This window comes from Rhinatrema bivittatum, chromosome 19 (genome assembly GCF_901001135.1).
Source record: "Rhinatrema bivittatum chromosome 19, aRhiBiv1.1, whole genome shotgun sequence".
Classification (NCBI taxonomy): domain Eukaryota; kingdom Metazoa; phylum Chordata; class Amphibia; order Gymnophiona; family Rhinatrematidae; genus Rhinatrema; species Rhinatrema bivittatum.
The window spans coordinates 6,450,082-6,475,131 of record NC_042633.1 but is presented as its reverse complement, the minus strand read 5'-3'; the positions used below and the strand labels follow the sequence as shown (position 1 = coordinate 6,475,131).

Here is a 25,050-nt window from a genome sequence, read left to right as displayed (position 1 = left end):
CTTAGTGTAGACAGATGGACTCAAGACCAATGGGTATAGTGTACTCCTGATAGCAGCTGGAGACGGATCAGATTTCAATCTGACGTCAGCCCCTAGTACAGTGGTTCTCAACCTTTTTTCTGTCAGGACACACCTGACAAATGGTTCTCACATGCGTGACACACTGACCCATGATCGTCACGGGGCTAGATGTAAAAGTACAGTTTGCATCCACGGGAACCCCCCTGAACCACAATAATGGATGTAAAGCAGAATTATGACATTCCCCATACAACTCACCCTACAAAAAAGATATTCTGGTTCTGGTGTCATCTCAGTAACAGCAACTCAAACTCCTCCTACTTCCAGGCTCAATAGCCCTACTTATGAAAAGACAGCAGTTTACCACCAATGCATGTCCTCTTGAGAAAACACAACAAATAAGACTAATACAAACGCTTACATGCTAGTAAAATATCTTATCTTGGTAACAGACACAGAACCGACCTAACATACTCCCAGGATCTGTAGTAATGCATAAATCAGGCCCTAAAAACCAATACACCTCTTATTAGGAAAACAGAACTAGCAAGCAGCTATAGATCCCCACACAGAAATAATTGTAAAACTATACTAATAAGCAGAATAAATGTTTCAAAACAGCTATGAACAGAATAACATCCAACAATTAAAAACTATTAAAAATTCTCCAAACACCAATAAAATATTTTAAAAAAGCAGACACATCACATAATATTAAATAATTAAAATGGCAGTCAATCAAGAAAAATAAACTTAAAAAGCCACCTTTACTTACCCCCTCCAGCAGCTCTCCTACTCCTCTTCCATGCAGGCCATAGCACACAGCAGAAGCAGCAGTAGAGGCTAAGCTCTATACTCATGGTCCTCTTCCTTAGGGCCCATGTCTCTCAAACACACACCATACCAGTCATGCCCCCATGATCAGTTTCTGTCTCTCACACACCAATCATCTCCCAAACAGTCTTTGACACACACACCAGTCACCTTCCTGAACAGTTTCTCTCATGCCATACACGCACACACAGGCCTCCCACTCCCGTGTTCTACTTACATATACGGGCTTCTCACTCTCATAATCACTTTCTCTGTCTCACACACACTCACCAGTCTCTCACTCCTATGCTTGTTCTCTCCACATGCACAGGCTTCTCATTCCCATAATCACTTTCTTTCTCTCACACACACACACACAAACACACAAACACACACCAGTCACCTGATCTCTCTCATGCATACCCACACACAGGCTTCCATGTTCTCTTTCAGATATACAGGCTTCTCCCTCCCATGCTGTGTCTCACACACACCCAGGTTTCTCACTCCCATGCTCACTCTCTTCACATGCACAGGCTTCTCATTCCCATAATCACTTTCTCTATGTTACACACACACACACACACACACCAGTCTCTCTCTCATTTCCATGCTCACTCTCCACGTGCACAGGCTTCTCATTCCCTGAATCACATTCTTTCTCTCACATTCACCAGTCTCTTTCTCTCACACACACAGTCACCTTACCAACCAGTCTCTCTCTCATGCATGCACACACACACAGGCTTCCCACTCCCATGCTTTCTCTCACATAATCAGGCTTCTCACTCCCATGCTTTCTTTCACACACACCCCCACACCACCAGGCTTCTTACTCCCATGCTTTCTCACATACCCAGATTTCTCACTTCCATGCTTTTTTTCTCTCTCACACACACACACACATCAGTCACCTCCCTGACTAATGTCTCACACTCTCACATGCACATCAGTCATCTCCCTGAGCAGTCAATTTCATTGTCTCTCACATATACACACACATCAGCTCTCTGACCAGTTTCTCTTAATCACACACATGCTCACAATCAAATACATTCTCTCACTGACACACAGGCTGGCTGGCTGGCTGCTTCTCTCTCTCTCACTCACTTCCTCTCCCCCCCCCCCCCAGCACAAATGGTAGCTGCAGCAGCCTCCTCCTCCAGCCCCCGCAGGCCAAGAAAGAAGAATCCCATCGGCCGCGGGAGGCTCATGCTGCTGTCTCCTTTCCCGATTACCGGCTGCTTCGATTGCTCGGGGGCCGCTGCTGCCGCCGCCGCTGCTACTTTTCCACGTGGCACGGCCTTTCTCCTTCCCGCGCACCGCACTGTGTATCATTTCCTGTTCCGGGTCACGGGGGGGGGGGGGGGGAAGGAGTGGGAAGAAGGAAAGGCCAGCCGCGGGTGCCACAGCTTCTTCTAGCACCGCTGCCGTTCCCACTGGGCTTGAACGTGCTGATAGCCCGGCGGCAATGGCAGCAGGGAAGGAAGAGCAGCGGGAGAGCCCGAGAGCACGCGACACACCAGCCGGTGCTTGGCGACACAGTGGTGTGTCGCGACACACTGGTTGAGAAGTGCTGCCCTAGTACATATACCCCTGCAGGAAGTGCAGCTCTTCAGTATTCTCCTCGAAAAGCATTGTGGATATATGTGTGACTGACTAATTGGATTAACTTGAATAACTTTATAACTTGGTTAAACTTTATAACTTGATTAACTTGATCTGGTTGAATTGGTCATAGCTGGAGACCGCCAGTATACTCAACCGGAAAGCGTCGACACCCGGTAGGGTGGGTGTCCTAGGTGAATGACAATATGGCTTATCCTTGAATCATTCAAAATTCCATGTGTGACGGCAGCCAAGGGTGGGATGCCGAGTCCATCTGTCTACACTAAGGAAAACGAAATTATCAGGTAAGTAATTTCTCTATTTCCTAGCGTGTAGCAGATGGACTCAGGACCAATGGGATGTATAAAAGCTACTCCCGAACCGGGTGGGAGGCTGCCCATGACCCACTTAGTACTGCCCTTGCAAATGCCGTGTCCTCCCGAGCCTGGACATCCAGGCAGTAGAATCTGGAGAAGGTGTGGATGGAGGACCATGTCGCCGCCCTGCAAATCTCGGCGGGTGACAGCATTCTGGTTTCTGCCCAGGACACTGCCTGGGCTCTAGTAGAATGGGCCTTGACCTGTAAAGGCGGAGGCTTGCCTGCTTCTACGTAGGCCGCCTTGATGACTTCATTGATTCAGCAGGCTATGGTTGCCCTCGAGGCCGGTTCCCCTTGTCTCTTCCCGCTGTGAAGGACGAATAGGTGGTCCGTTTTTCGTACAGGTTCCGACATTTCCAGGGATCTGGATAGGAGTCTGCCGATGTTGAGGTGGCGTAGACTATGAGCCTCTTCTGAATTCTTCAACTCATCCGGTGATGGTAGCGAGATGGTTTGGTTAAGATGGAAGTGTGATACCGCTTTGGGAAGAAACGAAGGGACCGTGCGTAGTTGGATGGTTCCCGGGGTGAGTCTTGAGGAATGACTCTCGGCAGGACAGTGCTTGTAGTTCTGAAATGCGGCGTGCTGAACCAACCGCCAGCAGGAATGCTGTCTTTAAAGTTAACAGGCGGAGGGACAGACCTCGTAGGGGCCTGAAGGAGGCTCCTGCTAGGAAATCCAAGACCAGGTTGAGATTCCAAAGAGGTACCGGCCACTTTAGTGGTGGGCGGATGTGTTTGACTCCTTTCGGGAAGCGTGAAACGTCCGGGTGAGATGCTATGCTGTCGCCCTCTCTCTTGGAGCCTTAGCATGACAATGCGGCTACCTGTACCTTGATGGAGTTGAGGGACAGACCCTTCTGTGGCCCGTTCTGCAGGAATTCCAGGATCACAGGAACTTTAATTGTGCGTGGTATGATGTTGTGGTCTTCGCACCAGGCTTCGAATACTTGCCAAATCCTTATGTACATTAAAGATGTGGAGAACTTGCGTGCTCAGAGTAGTGTGTCGATTACAGCCCCTGAGTATCCGTTCTTTCTCAGGCGAGCCCTCTCAATGGCCACGCTGTAAGAGAGAATTGAGTTGGATCCTCATGGAGGATCGGGCCCTGTTGCAGCAGGTCTCTGTGTGGAGGTAGTGGCAGGGGGGTCCCTGCTAGTAGTCTTCTCATGTCTGCGTACCACGGTCTTCTTGGCCAGACCGGGGCCACTAGAAGTACTAGTCCCCTGTGTTGCTGTATCTTGTGGATGATTGCGCCCAATAGGGGCCACGGCGGGGAGGTGTATAATAGGGTCCCCTGTGGCCAGGTCTGTACCCGGGCATCGATCCCCTGGGACTGAGGTTCCCGCCTGCGACTGAAGTACCTGGGTACTTGGGCGTTGGACCGGTTTGCCAGAAGGTCCATGTCTGGTGTCCCCCACCGGTTCACTATCATTTGGAACGCTGCGGGCGACAGCTTCCATTCTCCTGGGTCTAGAATTTGTCTGCTGAGGTAGTCTGCCGTGATGTTGTCTTTCCCGGCGATGTGGACGGCTGAGTTCTCCTGGAGGTTTACTTCAGCCCACGACATTAGAGGGTCAATTTCCAGAGGAACCTGTTGGCTTCTGGTTCCCCCCTGACGGTTGATGTAGGCCACTGTCGTGGCGTTGTCCGACATTACTCTGACCACTTTGTCTCGAAGTCTGTGAGCGAATCGCAGGCAGGCTAGTCTGACCGCCCACGCTTCTAGGCGGTTGATGTTCCATCCCGACTCTTCTGTGTTCCACTGCCCTTGGGCGGTTAGCTCCTCGCAGTGTGCTCCCCATCCTCGTAGGCTGGCGTCTGTGGTGAGCAGGGTCCAGGTTGGTGAAGACAGCCTTACCCCCTGGTTCAGGTGGCTGCCTTGCAGCCACCACCGTAACTGGGTCCGGACCCTGCCCGGGAGCGATAGACGGACGGCGTAGTTCTGAGACAGTGGATTCCATCGCGATATGAGTGAGCGCTGTAGGGGTCTCGTGTGAGCTCGCGCCCATGGCACTACTTCCAGTGTGGATGCCATCAGACCGAGGACTTGCAGGTAATCCCATGCTGTGGGGCGAGGTTCGCTCAGCAGGATTTGTAACCGGTTCCTCAGTTTTGATCTCCTTGTGGGAGTCAGGCTGACCTTGTCTTCTTTGGTGTCAAATCGGACTCCTAGATATTCTAGCGACTGTGTGGGCTGCAAACAACTTTTGTTTGTGTTGATCACCCATCTGAGGCTCTCCAGTAGAGTTTTGACTCTGTTGGTTGTTTGTTGGCTTTCCTCTGGGGATTTCGCCCTGATCAGCCAATCATCTAGGTAAGGGTGTATGAGGATTCCTTCCTTCCTCAGTGTTGCCGCCACCACCACTATGATCTTGGTGAACGTCCGGGGTGCTGTGGCTGACCCGAAGGGTAGTGCCCGCAACTGGTAGTGACGATCCAGGGCTTTGAAGCGTAAGAAGCGCTGATGCTCCTGATGAATTGGGATGTGAAGGTAGGCCTCCGAAAGATCCAGGGATGTGAGGAACTCTCCCGGTTGTATCGCCCTTATTACAGAGCATAGGGTTTCCATGCGGAAGCGGGGAATCCTCAGGTGGCGGTTGACTGCCTTGAGGTCCAGGATGGGCCTGAACGTCCCCTCTTTCTTGGGGACAATAAAATAAATGGAATAATGCCCAGTATTTATTTCTTGAGGAGGCACTGGGGTTATGGCCTCGAGGGCCAGTAGTCTGGTCAGTGTAGCTTCCACTTGGAGAGGTTGTGGCAGGGGGGTTCCACAAACTTGTCCGGAGGGGTTCGTAGGAAATCCAGGTAGTACCCCTCTCGAATGATGGCTAGGACCCACTTGTCCGAAGTTATCTCGACCCATCTGTGGTAGAATAGGGCTAGTCTGCCCCCTATGGCTTCTTCCCTTGGACGGGTCGGCTGAATCTCATTGTGGGGTGCGGCTGGGGCCTGGACCTGAACTGGTTCCCCTCTTGCTGTGCTTGTTCCGAAAGGACTGGTTCCTGCCCGTAGGGCGGGGCGCTTGATAGTTGCTTCTATATGGGTTGAAGCATTGTGAACCTCTGCCCCTGGAGGCCCGGGGAAAGGGTCGCTGGTTTCTTTTATTCCTGTCCTCCGGTAGGCGCGGCAATGGGGACTCACCCCATTTGTTGGCCAGTTTCTCTAGTTCGCTGCCGAACAGAAGGGCATCCTTGTGAGACGCATATTGGAAGATGCGTCAGCCGACCAGCTTCGGAGCCAGAGTTCTCTCCTGGCAGCCACAGCTGATTACACTACGGTGCAGCAGGCTGCTATTTGTAGAGACATGGCGGCGACGTCAAAGGACTGTTTATTGATGGATTCCAGACGTCGGTCCTGAACATCTTTGAGCACTGCTCCTCCCTCCACTGGGATAGTAGTGCGCTTCGAGTCCGCGCAGACCATGGCATCCACTTTTGGGCATGTCAGAAGGTCTTTGGCAGCCGGGTCCAGGGGGTACATGGCTGCCATAGCTTGTGCCCCTTTGAATGTGGACTCTGGAGCACTCCATTCCAGGTCAATTAGCTGCTGGACGGCTTGTAAGAGAGGGAAATGGCGAGAGGTCTGACGGAGTCCCTCTAGCAGGGGATTCGTCTTAGGCTCCCCCGAAGCACTTGCGCTCGGGATAGTGAGCTCCTTCAGGCTGTGGGTGACCGAGTCTGGGAGCTCGTCCTTGATGAAGAAGCGTCTCATGGTTCAGTGAGGCTCTGTCCCCGGGGGGGAGTTCCCCTTCTTCTAGGGGCTCTGCTTCCTCTTCAGAGTTGTCCGTGTCCCCATAGGTGGGGCTTCTGGGTGGTGGAAACATTTGTCTAGGCCTAGCGTGGCCTGAGGGATAAAGGTCTTCTGGTGGAGACTGTGGCTGTTTAGCCGGAGGCTCCGTCTGCATGTGCTAGGTCCGGGGTACTCACTGAGGAGCTAGTGCTCGGTCCTGGGTGGGACTGGCCCTGGCCTGGATCTCCCAGGACCTCCTTGCACTGGGCGCACAGGGCGTTGGCCTCTTCGCTTTGTGCGGCTCTGATATGGCTTGCTGGGCAGAGGCCTTGAGCCTTGAGCTCCGTTCCCGGTGGTGCCATGGTTATAGGCACATAAACCCTTATGCGCTCCGGCGCGTCTGAGATGTGCGTGCAGGTTGTGCACGTAGATGTGCGTCTAAGTCGCAGATATGCGCTCAGCCCGATAGGCGCGCAATGCGTGTATATCTTGGGGTAGATTTTCAGACGAGCGCGAACAGCCTACTTTTGTTTGCGCTCCAGGCGCAAACAAAAGTACGCTGGATTTTAGTAGATACGCGCGTAGTCGCGCGTATCGGCTAAAATCCTGGATCGGCGCGCGCAAGGCTATCGATTTCGTATAGCCTGCGCGCGCCGAGCCGCGCAGCCTACCCCCGTTCCCTCCTAGGCCGCTCCGAAATCGGAGCGGCCTAGAAGGGAACTTTCCTTTGCCCTCCCCTCACCTTCCCCTCCCTTCCCCTACCTAACCCACCCGCCCGGCCCTGTCTAAACCCCCATCCTACCTTTGTTGGGGGATTTACGCCTCCCGGAGGGAGGCGTAAATCCCCGCGCGCCAGCGGGCCTCCTGCGCGCCGGGCCGCGACCTGGGGGCGGGTACGGAGGGCGCGGCCACGCCCCCGGGCCGTAGCCACGCCCCCGTACCCGCCCCCAAAACTCTGCCGACACGCCCCCGCAACGCCGCGCGCTCCGGCCCCGCCCCCCGACACGCCTCCCGACACGCCCACTCCGAAAACCCCGGGACTTACGCAAGTCCCGGGTTCTGCGCGCGCAGGTGAGCCTATGTAAAATAGGCTCACCGGCGCGCAGGGCCCTGCTCGCCTAAATCCGCCCGGTTTTGGGCGGATTTAGGCGAGCAGGGCGCTGAAAATCCGCCCCCTTATGCGCGCGGCCCTTGTGTGTGTTCTTTATGCGCACATGTCCCTTGTGCGTTTACTTTATGCGCACGTCCCTTGTGCGTGTAACTTTATGCGCACATGTATTTTGTGCGCCTAGTTGGCCTTGTGCGCCCGGATCGAGACGGCGGACAGAGCAGTGAATAGGGCCAATATGGCGACGGCGACCACGTGGGCAATATGGCGACCACCTCGGAGGGTTTCCACGTGGGAGGACCCTTGAAACTAACCGGGGCCTGGCCCTGCTAGGGCGGATCACCTCGGCAGCACAGGTCCCGGCCGGCGATCTGTGGGACTCCTCATACCTCGGAGACCGGAGTCTATGCTGAAGAATTCTACCTTACCTTGTCTTCGGCGCTTCTCGGTTTCGTCCCGGGCGGTCTCCGGCTGCGGGGGGAGAGGGCAAATAGCTTCACCGCCGCGCTCGAGGGTGCACCCGCTGCCTCTCAGCCACATCCGAGATCAGGGGCTAGGTCCTCGCCGCAATTCGGCCGCCGGACCGAGGCTCACCTCCGAGGGACCACGGAAATCACCTCAGGAATTCTCAACTGGGGGAGGGACCCGAGGGTATCACCGGAAGAGAGCGGGGCTCGTCTTCAGGTAAGTTTTCTTCCGACTTTGGGTTTTCTCCGTTGAATTTTGTTCTAACACTGTGAGAGCGTGCAGATAGTCCCTAACTGCTATGGAGACGGAAAATACTGAAGAGCTGCACTTCCTGCAGGGGTATATGTACTAGGGGCTGACGTCAGATTGAAATCTGATCCGTCTCCAACTGCTATCAGGAGTACACTATACCCATTGGTCCTGAGTCCATCTGCTAACGCTAGGAAATCTCCCATTATTACTGCACTATCAATTTGGTTAGCTTCCCTAACTTCTCTTAGCATTTCACTGTCCGTCTCACAATCTTGGCCAGGTGGACGGTAGTATACCCCTATCAATATAGTCTTCCCCAACACACAAGGGATTTCTACCCATAAAGATTCAATTGTGCATTTAGTCTCATGTAGGATGTTTATCCTGTTGGACTCTATGCCTTCCCGGACATAAAGCGCTACACCGCCTTCCGGGTGCTCCTCTCTGTCACTGCGATATAATTTGTACCCCGGTATAGCACTGTCCCATTGGTTATCCTCCTTCCACCATGTCTCTGAGATGCCAATTAAGTCTATGTCATCATTCACTGCTATACATTCTAATTCTCCCATCTTACTTCTTAGACTTCTGGCATTAGCATACAAACATTTCAAAGTTTGTTTTTTGTTTGTCATTTTATTCTGCTTTTTAGCTCAGATGAGTTTTTTAGCTCAGATGAATTTTTTAGCTCAGATGAGTTTTTAGTTACAGGAACTTGGACTACTTTTCTTATTATTGGAACCTCATTGTCAGGATGCCCTAATTCTAATGCATCATTAGTATCCTTTGAAGATACCTCCCTCCGAACCATGCGCTACTGAGCGACTGTCGGCTTTCCCCTTTGTTCTAGTTTATAAGCTGCTCTATCTCCTTTTTAAAGGTTAGCGCCAGCAGTCTGGTTCCACCCTGGTTAAGGTGGAGCTCATCCCTTCGGAAGAGACTCCCCCTTCCTCAAAAGGTTCCCTAGTTCCTTACAAAACTGAATCCCTCTTCCTTGCACCATCGTCTCATCCACGCATTGAGACTCCGGAGCTCTGCCTGCCTCTGGTGACCTGCGCGTGGAACAGGGAGCATTTCAGAGAATGCTACCCTGGAGGTTCTGGATTTAAGCTTTGTACCTAAGAGCCTAAATTTGGCTTCCAGAACCTCCCTCCCACATTTTCCTATGTCGTTGGTGCCCACACGTTCCACGACAGCCGGCTCCTCCCCAGCATTGTCTAAAAATGGCACCTGCCAAGAGTGGCTTTGTCCGGCTGCCCACCCTGCAAAAGATCGCGTCGGCATCCACTCCCAGCTCTGCTCGATGCACACACATGGGGTTTTTTTCAATAAACTTTCCACAAACAAATCGGGCAAAATTAGAAAAAAAGGTAGGGAGAAAGTAGAGGGAAGTAAGCAGGACCAGACAAAGAGGACTATGCAGCAAGGCCTCCTTACCCTACCGAATCTCTTCTCCTGCCCAGAGGAGGACTAGCACCGCAGCCTTCACCTTACTCCTGTCCTTTTTTATTTTTTGCTTGTCTCCTGAGATTGGTTCTCAGACACTCAACTACTGCTTTCACCACAGGAGGTCAAACCGGCCTGTTCAATTCAGGCAGGCCAAGATCCACAAGCATGGATGCATGTCCACCTCCTGCTGGAGAAGGAAAAAAACTGACTGGCTGGTGCCCGAGCAGAGCTATATAAGGGTTACAACAGCGAGTGTTTGTTCTCCGTCTCCACCTGCTGGTTGGAATGCACAACCCACTGGCATGGACTGGCTTGCCTGGATGAAGAGGAATTCCTGTTACTCGCTCTTAGAGATAATAATAGCTTCTTTTAGTCTACCTAGCTAATAATGTCTTATGGACTTTGCTTCCAGGAACTTGTCCAGCATCTTTTAAACCCTGCTATGCTAGTCACATTAATCAGGATGCGATCAGGAGTTAAATTTCCAGCATTAAACCTGAGTTAAGCACATGCACGTCCTCTGCATTGGGAACTAATGTCCTGATCAACATGGGATTTGCATGGAGGGGGCAGTTTTTGTGCACTGAGCGCACAGCCCAGTGACCTTGACGATCTCAAAGCCACAGCTGGTTACTTAAGCCCTTGGGAGAACTGATCCCTGTGCATGATGCCTGAGGTACAGGAGAGTAGACAGCAAGTTCATTTGTGGAAAGGATTTTGTTGCTGACTCACCCACAATGGTCTTGATCATCTCTTCTCCTTCCTCCGGCGGTTCACAAACACGCGGCTCTTCCATTTTCAGGATCGGTACCCAGGAATCCGGGTCTTGGCCTGTGCTGCCTGTTAGGAAAAAAACAAAAAAAGTGCTTTCGGATATTTAACAGTCTCAGGGACTAACTTAACGAGGATTTTGGCAGGCACAAAGCACAAGGTTTAAGCAACACACGGGACTTTCCAAAATGAAATCCCTGTGCACACCTCGGCCATCTGTGGCTCTGCTTCTTTTCACCACAGAAGAGAGAGGACAGTTTTTCAAAAGGGGGGGGGATGGGGGGTTCCAATCCCTTTCATGACTGGCCACTACAGGGTTGTAGAGCGAAGAAAGGAAAATTGGTTCTTACCTGCTAATTTTCATTCCTGTAGTACCACAGATCAGTCCAGACTCCTGAGTTTTGCATCCCTACCAGCAGACAGAGTTTTACTGACACTGCTACATAACCCTGAGTGCCACTTGCAGTTCCTCAGTATTGATCTGTACCCAAGCATAAAGACTGTATACCAAAAACTTAAGACTACTTGATAATATGGACCTCAGAGTCTCCATCCGGAAATGAGGAACCCGAAGACACCGGTTGACTCTTTTTAAATCTAAGATAGACTGGAATGCGCCTTCCTTTTTTGGGACCACAAAGTAAATGGAATAGCGACCCCTTCGCCGTTCGGCCAAAGGAACTGGCGTGATGGCTCCCAACTCCAGAAGGCGCTGTAACATCTCGTGTACCGCCTCTCGTTTTTCCTGGTACGCGCATGGGGAGACCAGAAACTTGTCCTGGGGGTACCGTACAAAATCTAAAGCATAACCATGACTTATCACAGTGAGAACCCACTGGTCCGACGTCACTTTGGTCTATTCCTCGTAAAAGAGCAATAGTCTGTCCCCTACTACCGGAACCGAGGGTTGGACCGGCCGTATTTCATTGCGAGGACTTAACTCCAGGGACAGACTGGGGGTTACTGGCTCTCCCGAAACGCCTGCCTCGAAAGGACTGGGACCATGGCAGTTGTCTGTTTGAGCCTTGCCGAAAGGAGAAACCCGTAGACCAAGAGGTTTGTTTCTCCGGAAACGAGACCGAGTTGGAAAGGAGCCCCTCAACCTGGGCTGATCCTCTGGCAATTTATGAATTTTATTTTCACCCAGAGATTGAATCATGTCCTCCATGTTCTTGCCAAAAAGCAACTTGCCTTTAAAAGGCAAGAAGCCGAGCTGAGCCTTTGAGGAAACATCCGCTGACCAGTTCCACAACCACAGAAGCCTGCGCACAGAGACAGTTGACACCATGGATCTGGCCGAAGTCCACAACAGATCATAAAGCACATCTGCACTATACGCGATTACCACCTCAAGATGACCTGCCTGGAAAGTTCACCCTCCGAGAGGCTGGCGTTGGCCTGAAGTTGCTGCACCCAGTGAAATTCCGCGCGCAATGAAAAATTGCTGCACATGGCAGCTCACACTCCGAGCGCCGACACTTCAGAAATCTTCTTGGGCTGCAGTTCCAATTTTCTATCCTGCAGGTCCTTAAGGGCCGTCACACCCGTGACCGGGATGGTGGCTTTTTAGTGACCGCTGAAACTGCCGCATCCACCTTGGGAACTCGGAGACAGTCTAAAGCTTCCCCAGGCAGAGGATATAGCTTATCCATAGCCTTACTCACCTTGAAACCCAAGTCCGGAGTGTCCCACTCTCTGAACAATAAGTCAGTCGCAGAGAAGTGAAAAGGGAAAAAAGTAGCAGGGCCCCTCAGACCCAAAAGCACCAGATCCATAGTTCCCAGGCGAGATTCTGCGGGCGGAACTTCCAGTCCTAACTCCCCCAGAATGGCGGGAATCAGCGGGCCTAATTCCTCTTTCCTCTTTCCTGAAGAGACGCACCACCTTCGGGTCATCCCCTTCCATGATCTGGGTACCGCGGTCTACGTCCTGCTGCGGATCCGCGTCACCATCTGCCCCCGTCGGGGGCTTGGGTTGCTGATCCTGGTTGTCCAGGTCTGAAGAGTCCGAATCTGTAGCAGTAGCCATCAACCGCAAGGGGCGCTTTCCCTTTTGTGGCTCAGGACCCTCTTTGGACCTGGGTCGTTTCCGGGTCGGCTTGTGCTTAGCCACTAAGCTTGCTTTGTCTCCGGCCTGCTTTTTCCCCGCTTTCCAGGCCTTAAAGGCCTTATAAAGAAGTAAGACAAACTTCGAAGAGAAGGATGAAGCAGACGAGGAATCTGAGACCCCCTCGGGGCCATCCTCTGGTACAGGAGAGAAAGGATCAGTTGGGAAGTCGCCTCCGGAAGCCATGTGCTGAGGAGACAGGGAGGGAGGCAGGATCCCCTCCCCCACCGCGGGCTGCATGGCCGGACGAAAAATATTCAAAATGGCCTCCGTTCCCGCGCTCAGCAGGAACGGATCAGCTGAGGCCACTCTTTGCGCCGGCAGCCTCGGGGACCCAGCCGCCCAAATCAGACCCCCCCCCCCCCCCCCCCGAGGCAAAACGGAGGGTCCCTCGCCTCCGGGGAGACAATCGGAGCATAGGCCCTCACATGAAAGACGTGCACATGCCGAGCCTCGGGGCATCACAGTCGCCGGAATGAACGCCACAGTAAACAGAGAAAAAACACAGCAAAACGGTGGGGCACTTACCCTGCCCTAGCAGGAGAAGGAAGGGAGAGTCGACGCGTCAATACAGACTTTTTTTTTTTTAAAATAAAGAAAAAACTTGCCCGTCACTGTCCCTGGTTCTGGCCCTGCTGGGGTGAGTGAGCCGGGCTCCCCAGTATCACCCCAGAGCTGCTGAAAAAATCGGGGGACAGGATCCTCGATCCTTGCTAGCAGCTGCCTCTAAATACCAGAAGGGATGGTACCCTCAGGACCTAACAAACCCCCTGGGAGGCCGTCTCCTTGTCCTTAACTTTTCAGATCTTCTTTTTTTTTTTAACCTAAGAAAAATTAAAGGAACAGAACAAAATTTACAATCTCTAACTTTCCACCTATCTGTCTCTCTTTTTTTTTTTTTCTAGGTAAGCAGACCAGACTGTAGGATTTTGCACCTCCACCATCTGCTGGAGACAGAGAGATATTGGCAGGCTGTAGGTGGCACCTCAGAATATAGGGCAGGGTTTGTTTACAACTTCTCTGTCTCCATCTGCTGGAGGGGAGGCAAAACCCAGGAGTCTGGACTGATCCGTGTACGTACAGGGAACGAGGATTTTGGCAGGCACAAAGCACAAGGTTTAAGCAATACACGGGACTTTCCAAAATGAAATCCCTGTGCACACCTCGGCCATCTGTGGCTCTGCTTCTTTTCACCACAGAGGAGAGAGGACAGTTTTTCAAAAGGGGGGGGGGGGGGGGTGTTCCAATCCCTTTCATGACTGGCCACTACAGGGTTGTAGAGCGAAGAAAGGAAAATTGGTTCTTACCTGCTAATTTTCATTCCTGTAGTACCACAGATCAGTCCAGACTCCTGAGTTTTGCATCCCTACCAGCAGACAGAGTTTTACTGACACTGCTACATAACCCTGAGTGCCACTTGCAGTTCCTCAGTATTGATCTGTACCCAAGCATAAAGACTGTATACCAAAAAGTTAAGACTACTTGATAATACAATCCTAACTTTTCCCCCAAGAACCAGAGGATAGTGACCTCTTTAGAAGCATAGCATACAAAACCAAAAGTATGAACCCAACAAACAAGTCTGTATTCCATGCCAAGTAAAAGAATGAGCGGATAACTCTCCTCCTCACAGATTGGGCGGGTTCTGGACTGATCTGTGGTAGTACAGGAAAGAAAATTAGAAGATAAAAACCAATTTTCCTTTCCCTGGACATGCCCAGACTCCTGGGATGTACCTAACCTCCCTAACTAGGGTGGGACCTGGAGAATCCCGCTCACAAAACAGTCACCAAAAGATATGGACGCCGGATCCCCACAATCCAAGCCAGTGGATCTCAACCTTTTTTCAGTTGGGACACACCTGACAGATGGTTCTCACAAGCATGATACACTGCTCATTACAATCTATGGCGGAAATAAAAAAAAAAAAAAAAGCCCCCATATTACTTTTATTGTTAAGAAAGACACAAGGGAAAAATAAGAGTACTCTCTCTGAACATAAATTATATAAACAGTAAACCTCCCATACCAGAACAGCACCAATTTCCAGCACTCAAACGGTAACCACCTTACCTAAGAAAAGGCAACACTGAAAATATTACACCAGGCCTTAAAACTCCAATAAAACAAATAAGTAAAACAAATGGGTAAAACAAATAAGCATGGGTGTAGCTTGCTTATTGCGGCGGCTACTACCCCTAACTAATCAAGCTAGATATTTCACTTGGATGCAGCTCCATCACTGCTCTCTACATTAAAGGTGGGGGTGGAAGGGAAATAGAACCAAAGAGCTAAGAGAAACAGATAAGTATGAGAGAAAAAATGTGTGAAGCTTGCTGGGCAGACTGGATGGGCCATTTGGTCTTCTTCTGCCGTCATTTCTATGTTTCTATGTTTCTATAATACTCCTCCTATTAGGAAAATGGAACAAGCCAGGCTGCTATAGAGCCCTACCTAGAAACTATATGCAGCAGAATACCTCCCCTCAATCACATGTGCAGATCCTCACCTAACAAAGAATAAAGAGACCATAAAGCATAAATAGAAACCTGCAGTCAAAAACTGAACTGGAAACCGCAACAAGCCAGAGTCTCTGTATGCAGTGCAACAAAGGAAAAAGAGAAATCACCAGTCCTCATAAAATAAAGCAAGAAATATAAAATCAATAGCAGTAAAACCATACCAATAAAAAGAACAATTATTTCAAAACAGCTGATGAATGGAATATCCAATAATTAAAAACTCATATAAAAAATTTCTTGACACCAATAAAATATTTCAAAACAGCAGACACAAAGACCCAATAATTAAAAATAATAAGGATTAAAAAACACTCTGTTCTCCATACCTGGAAACATTCAATTTCCAGGTGAAATGAGATTGTTGTGAATTGGGGGGGGGGGGGTGTTTGCAAATTTCCCCTTTCTCCTAGGACAAGCAGAATGGTAATCCTCCCAGATGGGTGACATCATCAGATGGAGTCCAGCATGGAAAACTTTTGCCAAAGTTTCAAGAAGCTTTGACTGGCACACTGAGTATGCCCAGCATGCCACTATCTGCACGTCCACGCGAGGTCCCCCTTCAGTCTCTCTTTTTCCGCAGTGCAGTTGCCTCGCGGTTTTTCGGAGCTCTGCTTCTTTTGTCTTTTTTGCGCTTAAATTCACAATTTTTCTTCAGTACATTGTCTGGTCCCCCTTCGCAGTTGGTGTATCTCCTCGTGGGCGGTACATAGACATTTTTCTTACATCTTCGCAGTCGATTCCCAGCGTCCCACATATTGGTGGCCCCCAGTCATCGACCATGCGCTGGTTGTTTTTCATGGCGTCATCTGGCTTCCATCGGTGCCCCCAATGCCCGTGGACCATGTTTATCATGGATCCGCATGAGGTTTGCATCCTCTGCCTGGGGGCATCGCACGACATCCATGGGTGTCAACTGTGCGAACAGATGACCCCCAAAGGCCGTCGTCTTCGTCTCGATAAAATGTAGAAACTTTTTGGTCTCAAAAAGTGAGCTCCATCCACACCGCGTCAGAGTCATCGACACCCGGGGGTCAAGGGGAGCCACTTGATACACTCTCCCTCGACATGCCCCGGAGCCATCTTCTAAAGACCATGGGGACGGGGATCGGTCCTCCATTTTCTCCCCAATCTCCAGGATGTCAGGATCCTCTGCCTCCTCAGTGCCGGGGAAAGACTGGGCTGAGCACCATTGGACATCCCGCAAGCATCAACATCAGACACCGCTGGCACACGGCTCTGGTTCCGATGTGGTACCGGCGGCTGCTGTACTGCCACTGAAGCGACCCCGTTGCATGGAGGCCCCTTACTCCAATAAACCCAGGAGTCCCAGGCATTCCCCACTGATATCGGGCACTGTTCCTTCTTGGAGACCCGAGGAGGCACCAGTGACACCTCATCCCCTCGGTCCTGTCCTCTCCGGACTTTCACTCTCAGGACCGCACTCTGCACCCTCGGTCCTGTCCTCTCCGGACTTTCAGGAGGAGTTGGACCGCAGGGTGCAGAGTGCGGTGCTCTGAGGAGCGTTGATCCGCCCCTGCCACCGGCCCCCATACAGGTGCCAAAGCCTTCGCTTTCTATATTGGCACCCCTGCTCAAGCATCTGGTCGTCCTTCCTGACGCAGCTGGTGCCCAAGGGACCATTGATTCCTCAGCGGCCACCAATGCCCCCCTCGGGAGCAATCCCCATCATTGGGTCCTCCGAAGAGGAAGATGCATCCAGCGCCACAGGCCCGAGGCCTCAGTTCCCCGAGCCTTAACCTGGACCCTTTCGCCTCCCATGGCCCCTGGTCCCTCCGCTACTGGTGGGACCATCGATTCCCGCAGACCCCTCGGTGCCTTCGAGGCCCTCAGAGCCCAGAGCCAGGGATTTACATAGGCCTCACCTGCGCAGGTCCCGCGATGGTCTCAGCGAGGAAGAAGGCCCTTATGACCCGTGGGAGGATGATTCTTCGGAATCTTCTTCCGAGATCTCAGACGACCCCCAGCTGTCAGAACCTTCTCCACTAGAGGAAAGGCATCTGTCCCCTCCAGAGGACCTCTCTTTTGCGGGGTTTGTCAGGGTCATGGCCGAAGCTATCCCCTTCCAGCTTCTCACGGAGGAGGATGAGCGATATAAAATGTTAGTTCTCCAATTTGTTGGTTCTCCAATTTGTCGACGCCCCTAAGGAAATAGTGGCTGTTCCGATTCATGACATCTTTAAGGATCTTCTCCTCCGGATGTGGGAACACCCGATCTCCATCTTTCCAGTGAATAGGAAGGCGGATGCCACCTACCTAGTTCAGCAGGCTTTGAGAGGTGTCATCTTCCTCACCAGCTGTAGCTGTGGAGTCCGCCCTCAAAATGGCCAAACACTCCCACACCCATGCCTCTGCCCCTCTGGGGCAAGAACACAGGGAACTGGATGCTTTGGGTAGGAAGGTTTTTCAGGGCATTATATTTATTTATTTATTTATTTATTTAACAGTTTTTTATACCGACCTTCATAGTAAGTAACCATATCGGATCGGTTTACATTTAACAAAGGGTATAACTGAAGTAACAATTCAGGTAAACAATAGATAACAATAGATAGGAATAAGTCAAGTTACAATCAACAAGGAATCAAGAACTTGGAAGCTTAAAAACAAGCTGGAAGGAAGATAAAGGCAGGTGATAATTATAAAGTGATACAATAGTGAGTACAGGTTAAAAGCTTAAAAGTGCTTTAACCTGGAAGTGCCAATCACTCATCGCCCGTATCACTTCCTACCACTGTACATGACCCAGTACAACTGGAACCTGTGAAACAGGTCCATGAACTCACGGAATGCCTGCCACAACAGCAACAGGAGCCATTCTCTGCTGTGGTCCAGCAGGGTCTGGAAGCCAGAAAACACGAGGTAACATCCACCTACAATGTTTTTGACACAGCTGCCTCCATGCTTCCGACCTTAGACCAGAGGTGCAGGAGAAGTTGGCTAACCTCCCATGTATGGGTGAAAACCTTTTTGAGGATAAGATCAGAGATGCGGTAGCTCAGTTAAAGAATCACCATGAAACCCTTCAACAACTCTCCACTAGTGCTTCAGACCCTCCATCTTCTGCCAGGAAGCCTTCCAGGCCAAGTTTCAGAAAGTCCTTTTACCGGCTGCGTAAATATTATTCCCCCCCGCCTCTCAAACTCTCACAGCCCTTGCTAGCTCCAGGGACCGTTCTCGTCAACAGCGAGAACCTAGGCCCCAGCTAGTCCCCCAAAAGGCCCTGGCTATGGGCTTTTGACTGGAGTTAAGGGAGCACAAGTCAGTAAGATACACCCCTGACACTAGATCCCCCAGTGAGAGGCAGACTTCTTTATTTTCCCCACCACTGGGCAGCCATCACTTCAGACCAATGGGTCCTCACCATAGTTCACCAGGGGAATCATCTCAATTTCAGAAGGATCCCAGAGAACTCTCCCCCATGTCCATCATGGGGTTCATCCGCCCAGCAGGTCATACTTCGGCAGGAGCGGTAGAGCCCATTCCTTGCCCTCACCAGGGTGAAGGTTCTATTTGAGGTATTTCCTCATACCAAAGAGAACCGGGGGCTTGCTCACCATTCTCGATCTCAGGGTGGTTGAACAAATTTCTCTCAAGAGAAAAGTTCAAGATGGTTTCTCTGGGCACTCTGATTCCCCTCCTCAAAAGAGGAGACTGGCTCTGCTCCTTCAATCTCAAGGACGCTTAAGCCCACATTGCTATCTTCCCCGGGCACAGAAAGTATCTGCGCTTTGTGGTGGGGAAGGCTCACTACCAGTACAGGTTTGGCCTCAGCCCCTCGCGTCTTCACCAAGTGCCTGACAATGGTGGCAGCGCATCTCAGACATCATGCAGTGCACGTCTTCCCATACCTAGATGACTGGTTGATCAAAAGCAAATCAGCACAGGAGCAATGGACGCTTTAACCCTGACGATGCAGACACTGCAGTCCTTGGGTTTTGTTACTAACTATCCAAAATCTTACCTCTGCCCATCTCCCCGGCTGGACTTCATAGGAGCCAGGCTGGACACGGTGCAGGCAAAAGCATTCTTGGCACGCGATCGGGCCCTTTCCCTAGCTTCGTTGGCAACCTTCATGCACAGCTTCTGCTCTGCTTATTGGGCCACATGGCAGCCTCAATACATGTTACGCCATTAGTCCATCTTCGCATGCGCAGGGCACAATGGGCACTGCAGTTGCAATGGCAGCAGGCATCCCAGGACCTCAAGGTCCATGTCTCGGTCACGCAACATCTGAAAATCTCTGTTTTCTGGTGGGAGAATCTCTCCAGTTTGAAGCAGGGGATTCCCTTCCAGAGCTGCCCTGCCTCAGGTGGTGCTTACCACCGGGGGATCCCATGTGAATGGCCTCCATATGCAAGGTCACTGGACTGCTCAGGAATCTCTCTGCCAGATAAACTTCTTAGAACTTCGGGCGATTCGCTACACCCTCTGGGCTTTCTAAGACCGTTTGTCCAACAAGAGAGTCCTGCTTCGGATGGGCAACCAAGTGGCCATGTGGTATATCAACAAGCAAGGAGGCATGGGATCAATCGTTCCTCCTCTTTCAGGAGGCGGTACAGATCTGGTCCTGGGCCCTGTCGCAGGGGATGTCGCTGCGAGCGGCATACCTGTCCGGAACTCCGAGCGTGCTGGTAGACCACCTAAGCTGCTTTTTTCAGCCACACGAGTGGTCCCTGAATCCGGAGGTGCGGATTTTCCACCAGTGGGGAACCCCCTGATGTGGACCTTTTCACCTCCCTGTACAACTACAAGGTGAACAACTTTTTCTCCCTGTTCGCCGGGAAAGGCCGTCCAGCCTCCCATGCCTTCACTCTTCATTGGGGGAAGGGTCTCTTGTATGCATACCCTCCTCTTGAAGACTCTCCTGAAGCTTCAGCAGGACCAATAGACCATAATCATAGTAGCACCCTACTGGTCCAGGCAGGTCTGATTCCCTCTCCTTCGGGATCTGTCGATCAGGGATCCGATCAAACTGGGGACCGCACCTGATCTGATCACGCAGAACTAGGGTGCCCTGCACCATCCAAACTTCCGGGCATTAGCCTTGACAGCTTGGAGACAGCTTGGATGTTAAGCACCTAGCCTTCAGCCCCTTGACCTCTCGGAAAGCTTCTCCCAAGTGCTGGTAGCGTCTAGAAAGCCTTCTACCAGGAAGTCTTACAGGCTGAAATGGAAGAGGTTCTCCGCCTGGTGTGCAGGGCATGGTTTAGATCCATTCACATACCCCCTTCCCAGGTTCCTGAACTATTGTGGCACCTTTCCGAGTCTGGCCTTAAAAATAACCTCGGTCAGGGTTAATATAGGTGTGGTTAGTGCGTACCACCGGGGTGTCGCTGGCACACCTATATCTGAGCAACCTATAGTAGATTGCTTTATGAGAGGTTTGCTGCAGCTAAAGCCCCCCCTTCGGCCTCCTGTTGTGTCCTGGAACCTCAACATTGTCCTGGCGTGGCTCATGCGTCCTCATTTTGAACCCTTGTGCTCCTGCGACCTAAAGTTCCTCACATGGAAGGTTATATTCCTAGTGGCGATCACTTTGGCTTCTAGAGTTAGTGAGCTTCAGGCCTTGGTTACCTTCTTACCATACACAAAGTTTTTTCATGATCGTGTGGTCCTGCCTACGCACCCAAAGTTCCTGCCTAAGATCGTGACTGACTTTCACATCAATCAGTCCATTGTTTTGCCCACCTTCTTTTCGAGGCCTCATTCCCATACTGGGGAACGAGCTCTTTATATGTTGGATTGCAAGAGGGTTTTGGCCTTCTGTTTGCCTGTAACCTGCTGTGTGTTCCAATCTACTCAGCTCTTTGTGTCTTTTGATAACAACAGGCTGGGAGTTGCGGTGGGTAAACAAACTCTATATAATTGGCTGGCGGACTGCATTGCCTTCTGCTCTAGGGGCGATCCGGGAAACTACAGACCGGTTAGCCTGACTTCAGTGCCAGGAAAAATAGTGGAAAGTGTTCCAAACATCAAAATCACAGAACATATAGAAAGACATGGTTTAATGGAACAAAGTCAGCATGGCTTTACCCAAGGCAAGTCTTGCCTCACAAATCTGCTTCACTTTTTTGAAGGAGTTAATAAACATGTGGATAAAGGTGAACCGGTAGATATAGTATACTTGGATTATCAGAAGGCATTTGACAAAGTTCCTCATGAGAGGCTTCTAGGAAAAGTAAAAAGTCATGGGATAGGTGGCGATGTCCTTTTGTGTATTGCAAACTGGCTAAGAGACAGGAAACGGAGAGTAGGATTGAATGGATGGTTTTCTCAGTGGAAGGCAGTGGGCAGTGGAGTGCCTCGGGGATCTGTATTGGGACCCTTACTTTTCAATATATTTGTAGATGATCTGGAGAGAAATACGACGAGTGAGATGGTCAGATTTGCAGATGATGCAGGGTTGTTCAGAGTAGTTGAATCACAGGCAGATTGTGATGAATTGCGGGAGGACATTGTGAGACTGGAAAATTGGGCATCAAAATGGCAGATGAAATTTAATGTGGATAGGTGCAAGGTGATGCATATAGGGAAAAATAACCCATGCTATAGTTGCACAATGTTGGGTTCCATATTAGGTGCTGCAACCCCAAAAGAGAGATCTAGGCGTCATAGTGGATAACACATTGGAGTCTTCGGTTCAGTGTGCTGCAGCAGTCAAAAAAGCAAACAGAATGTTGGGAATTATTAGAAAGGGAATGGTGAATAAAACAGAAAATGTCATAATGCCTCTGTATCGCTCCATGGTGAGACCACACCTTGAATACTGTGTACAATTCTGGTCGCCGCATCTCAAAAAAGATATAATTGCGATGGAGAAGGTACAGAGAAGGGCTACCAAAATGTTAAGGGGAGTGGAACAGCTCCCCTATGAGGAGAGACTAGAGGTTGGGACTTTTCAGCTTGGAGAAGAGACGGCTGAGGGGGGATATGATAGAGGTGTTTAAAATCATGAGAGGTCTAGAACGGGTAGATGTGAATCGGTTATTTACTCTTTCGGATAATAGAAAGACTAGGGGGCACTCCATGAAGTTAGCATGGGGCACATTTAAAACTAATCGGAGAAAGTTCTTTTTTACTCAACGCACAATTAAACTCTGGAATTTGTTGCCAGAGGATGTGGTTAGTGCAGTTAGTATAGCTAGGTTTAAAGAAGGATTGGATAAGTTTTTGGAGGAGAAGTCCATTACCTGCTATTAATTAAGTTGACTTAGAAAATAGCCACTGCTATTACTAGCAACGGTAACATGGAATAGACTTAGTTTTTGGGTACTTGCCAGGTTCTTATGGCCTGGATTGGCCACTGCTGGAAACAGGATGCTGGGCTTGATGGACCCTTGGTCTGACCCAGTATGGCATGTTCTTATGCACAAGCGGGCCTTCAGCTTGGAGGCCGAATTAAAGTTCACTCTGTGAGGGCCATGGCAGCATCGGTAGCCCACCTGTGAGCGGTCCCTGTTGCCAACATTTGCTGAACAGCGATGTGGAGTTCCTTGCACACATTCGCTGCCCACTACTGTTTGGACAAGTATAGTCGACAAGAAAGTGCCTTTGGCCAATCTGTCCTCTGCAATCTCTTCCAGGTTTAAACCCAACTCTTCCTACCTAAGGCCCCTGATTGGAATCAGGCAGTCCTCCTGCTGACCAACAGCACCGCAAATGTTGTTGTGCCCGTTGGCACGTTGTTCGGTAACTGTTGGTCTTACCTGTTGCCGGGAGCAGCCTGGAGCTTGGTATGCACCCATCTGCGAGGACTACCATCCTGCTTGTCCTAGGAGAAAACACACTTGCTTATCTGTAACAGGTATTCTCCTAGGACAGCAGGATGGTAGTCCTCAGAGGTCATCATGTGTTTTGTTATTTTATTTTTTCGCTTGTCTTTTTGCTATGTTACAAGACTGAAGGGGGACCTCGCGTGGACATGCGGATAGTGGCATCCTGCTGTCCTAGGAGAATACCTGTTACAGGTAAGCAACTGTGCTTTCTCTCAGTCACACACATGCTTGCTCTCTCACTTACATAGGCTCTCAAGCAAACAATTACACACATGCTCACTCTCTCACTTACAATGGCACTGTTAGGAAATGTGGACCCTTGACCCGAAGTGGGGTTGGCGCTACCTGTGGGGCTGAGCCCCGCAGATCCCCACCGTCGGGAGGTGAGGCTGGCTGGGAGCAAAGGCTAACAGGAACTTCGTCAGTACCAGCTCATGTTCCCCACAGGTTGAGCCCTTGGGTGCCGGGGCCAGCTGGTCTTAGGTGGGCCTCTGCGTGGCTGACCCCGGAGAGACAGCTGGATGAAGACAAAGAGGATCAGGAAGGTCAGGTCCAGTCCGAGTCGAGGGCAGACAGCAAGAAGCGAGGATAGAGTCCAGTCCGAGGTCATGGTGTCCTCAAGGAGGAAGAGAAGCAGGCACCGAGGGATGAGGTGCTGCAGCAGTTCCCGGAGCACTACAGCAGGATCACGTGGGACAGGCCCCATGTTCAAGAGTGCAGGAGCAGGAACCTGTGGAATAGTGCACTGAAGCAGGCTCTGTGGAGTGGAGACACTGTAGCAGGATCTTGTAAAGTAGAAGCGCTGGGGTAGGCCCCGAGCAGCGACAGCACAGTAGCAGGATCCCATGATGTAAAAGCACGGAGGCAGACTCCGAGGAGCAGGAGCACAGAGACAGGGTCCCGTGATGTAGATGCGTTGAGGCAGGCCCCGAAGAGCAAGAGTGCAGTAGCAGGATCCCGTGAGGTAGAAGCACAGGGCAGGCCCCGTGGAGCAGGAGTGCAGAAAAGAAAATTATTCCTTACCTGCTAATTTTCGTTCCTGTAGTACCATGGATCAGTCCAGACAGTGGGTTATGTCCCCCTTCCAGCAGATGGAGTCAGAGAAACAAAAGCTGAAAGGACGGCCCCCTATTGGTTGGAGCACCCCACGTGTCCCTTCAGTATCAAGACTATCAAAGCCAAAAAACAAATGGCATGGAGCAACTAGAGAATAATACAAAATCGAACTTGCCTTGTAAATAACAGAAACAATGGAAGAAAACTGTTGCCAACAGAACTTGCAACAAGAACCAATAGAGAGACTGAGTAATAGCTAGTAGTGCTGGGAATCCATCCAGAAAAAGAAGGGCGGGCATCTGGACTGATCCATGGTACTACAGGAACGAAAATTAGCAGGTAAGGAATAATTTTCTTTTCTGCACTCCTGCTAGCAAGTAAGGGCAGGCTAAATACTCGAATGGCGTGACGTCACTTGAGGGGGACGCCCCCTAGGTTTACGCCATTGCTGGAATAAAGATGTGGGTAGTGCGTGCACGCGCGCACCCTAGAAGGCCCTTAGGAGAAACATGGCGTAAGGCAACGCCATAGCTGTTCCGGGGACGCCGGAGAGAGTGGCTTGCAGATGCGGCGGTGGCCATCCTCACAAGGCTAGCGGGGAGAGCAGAGAAAAACGTGAGGCACAAGGGTCGAAGCCGTCTGAGACCGACGGACGCAACAGTACCCCCCTTCAAAGGGCCCCCTCCAGACCTCCTACATGGTCTTGGTTTCTGAGGATGCGTTCTGTGGTATTGCTGAAGCATAAGAACATAAGAACATAAGAAATTGCCATGCTGGGTCAGACCAAGGGTCCATCAAGCCCAGCATCCGGTTTCCAACAGAGGCCAAAACCAGGCCACAAGAACCTGGCAATTACCCAAACACTAAGAAGATCCCATGCTACTGATGCAATTAATAGCAGTGGCTATTCCCTAAGTAAACTTGATTAATAGCGTTAATGGACTTCTCCTCCAAGAACTTATCCAAA

At 50.9% G+C, this 25,050-nt stretch overlaps 1 protein-coding gene across 1 annotated transcript in view; it reads right to left on the bottom strand.

Annotated features, from left to right (window-relative positions):
- Nucleotides 1-25,050, bottom strand: part of LOC115081097 (zinc finger protein 629-like) — a 114,413-nt gene that overhangs the window by 39,371 nt on the left and 49,992 nt on the right. Inside the window, exon 5 of the mRNA XM_029585611.1 lies at nt 10,565-10,672. Coding sequence (XP_029441471.1) covers nt 10,565-10,672 — 108 coding nt within the window. The remainder of the gene's footprint in view (nt 1-10,564; nt 10,673-25,050) is intronic.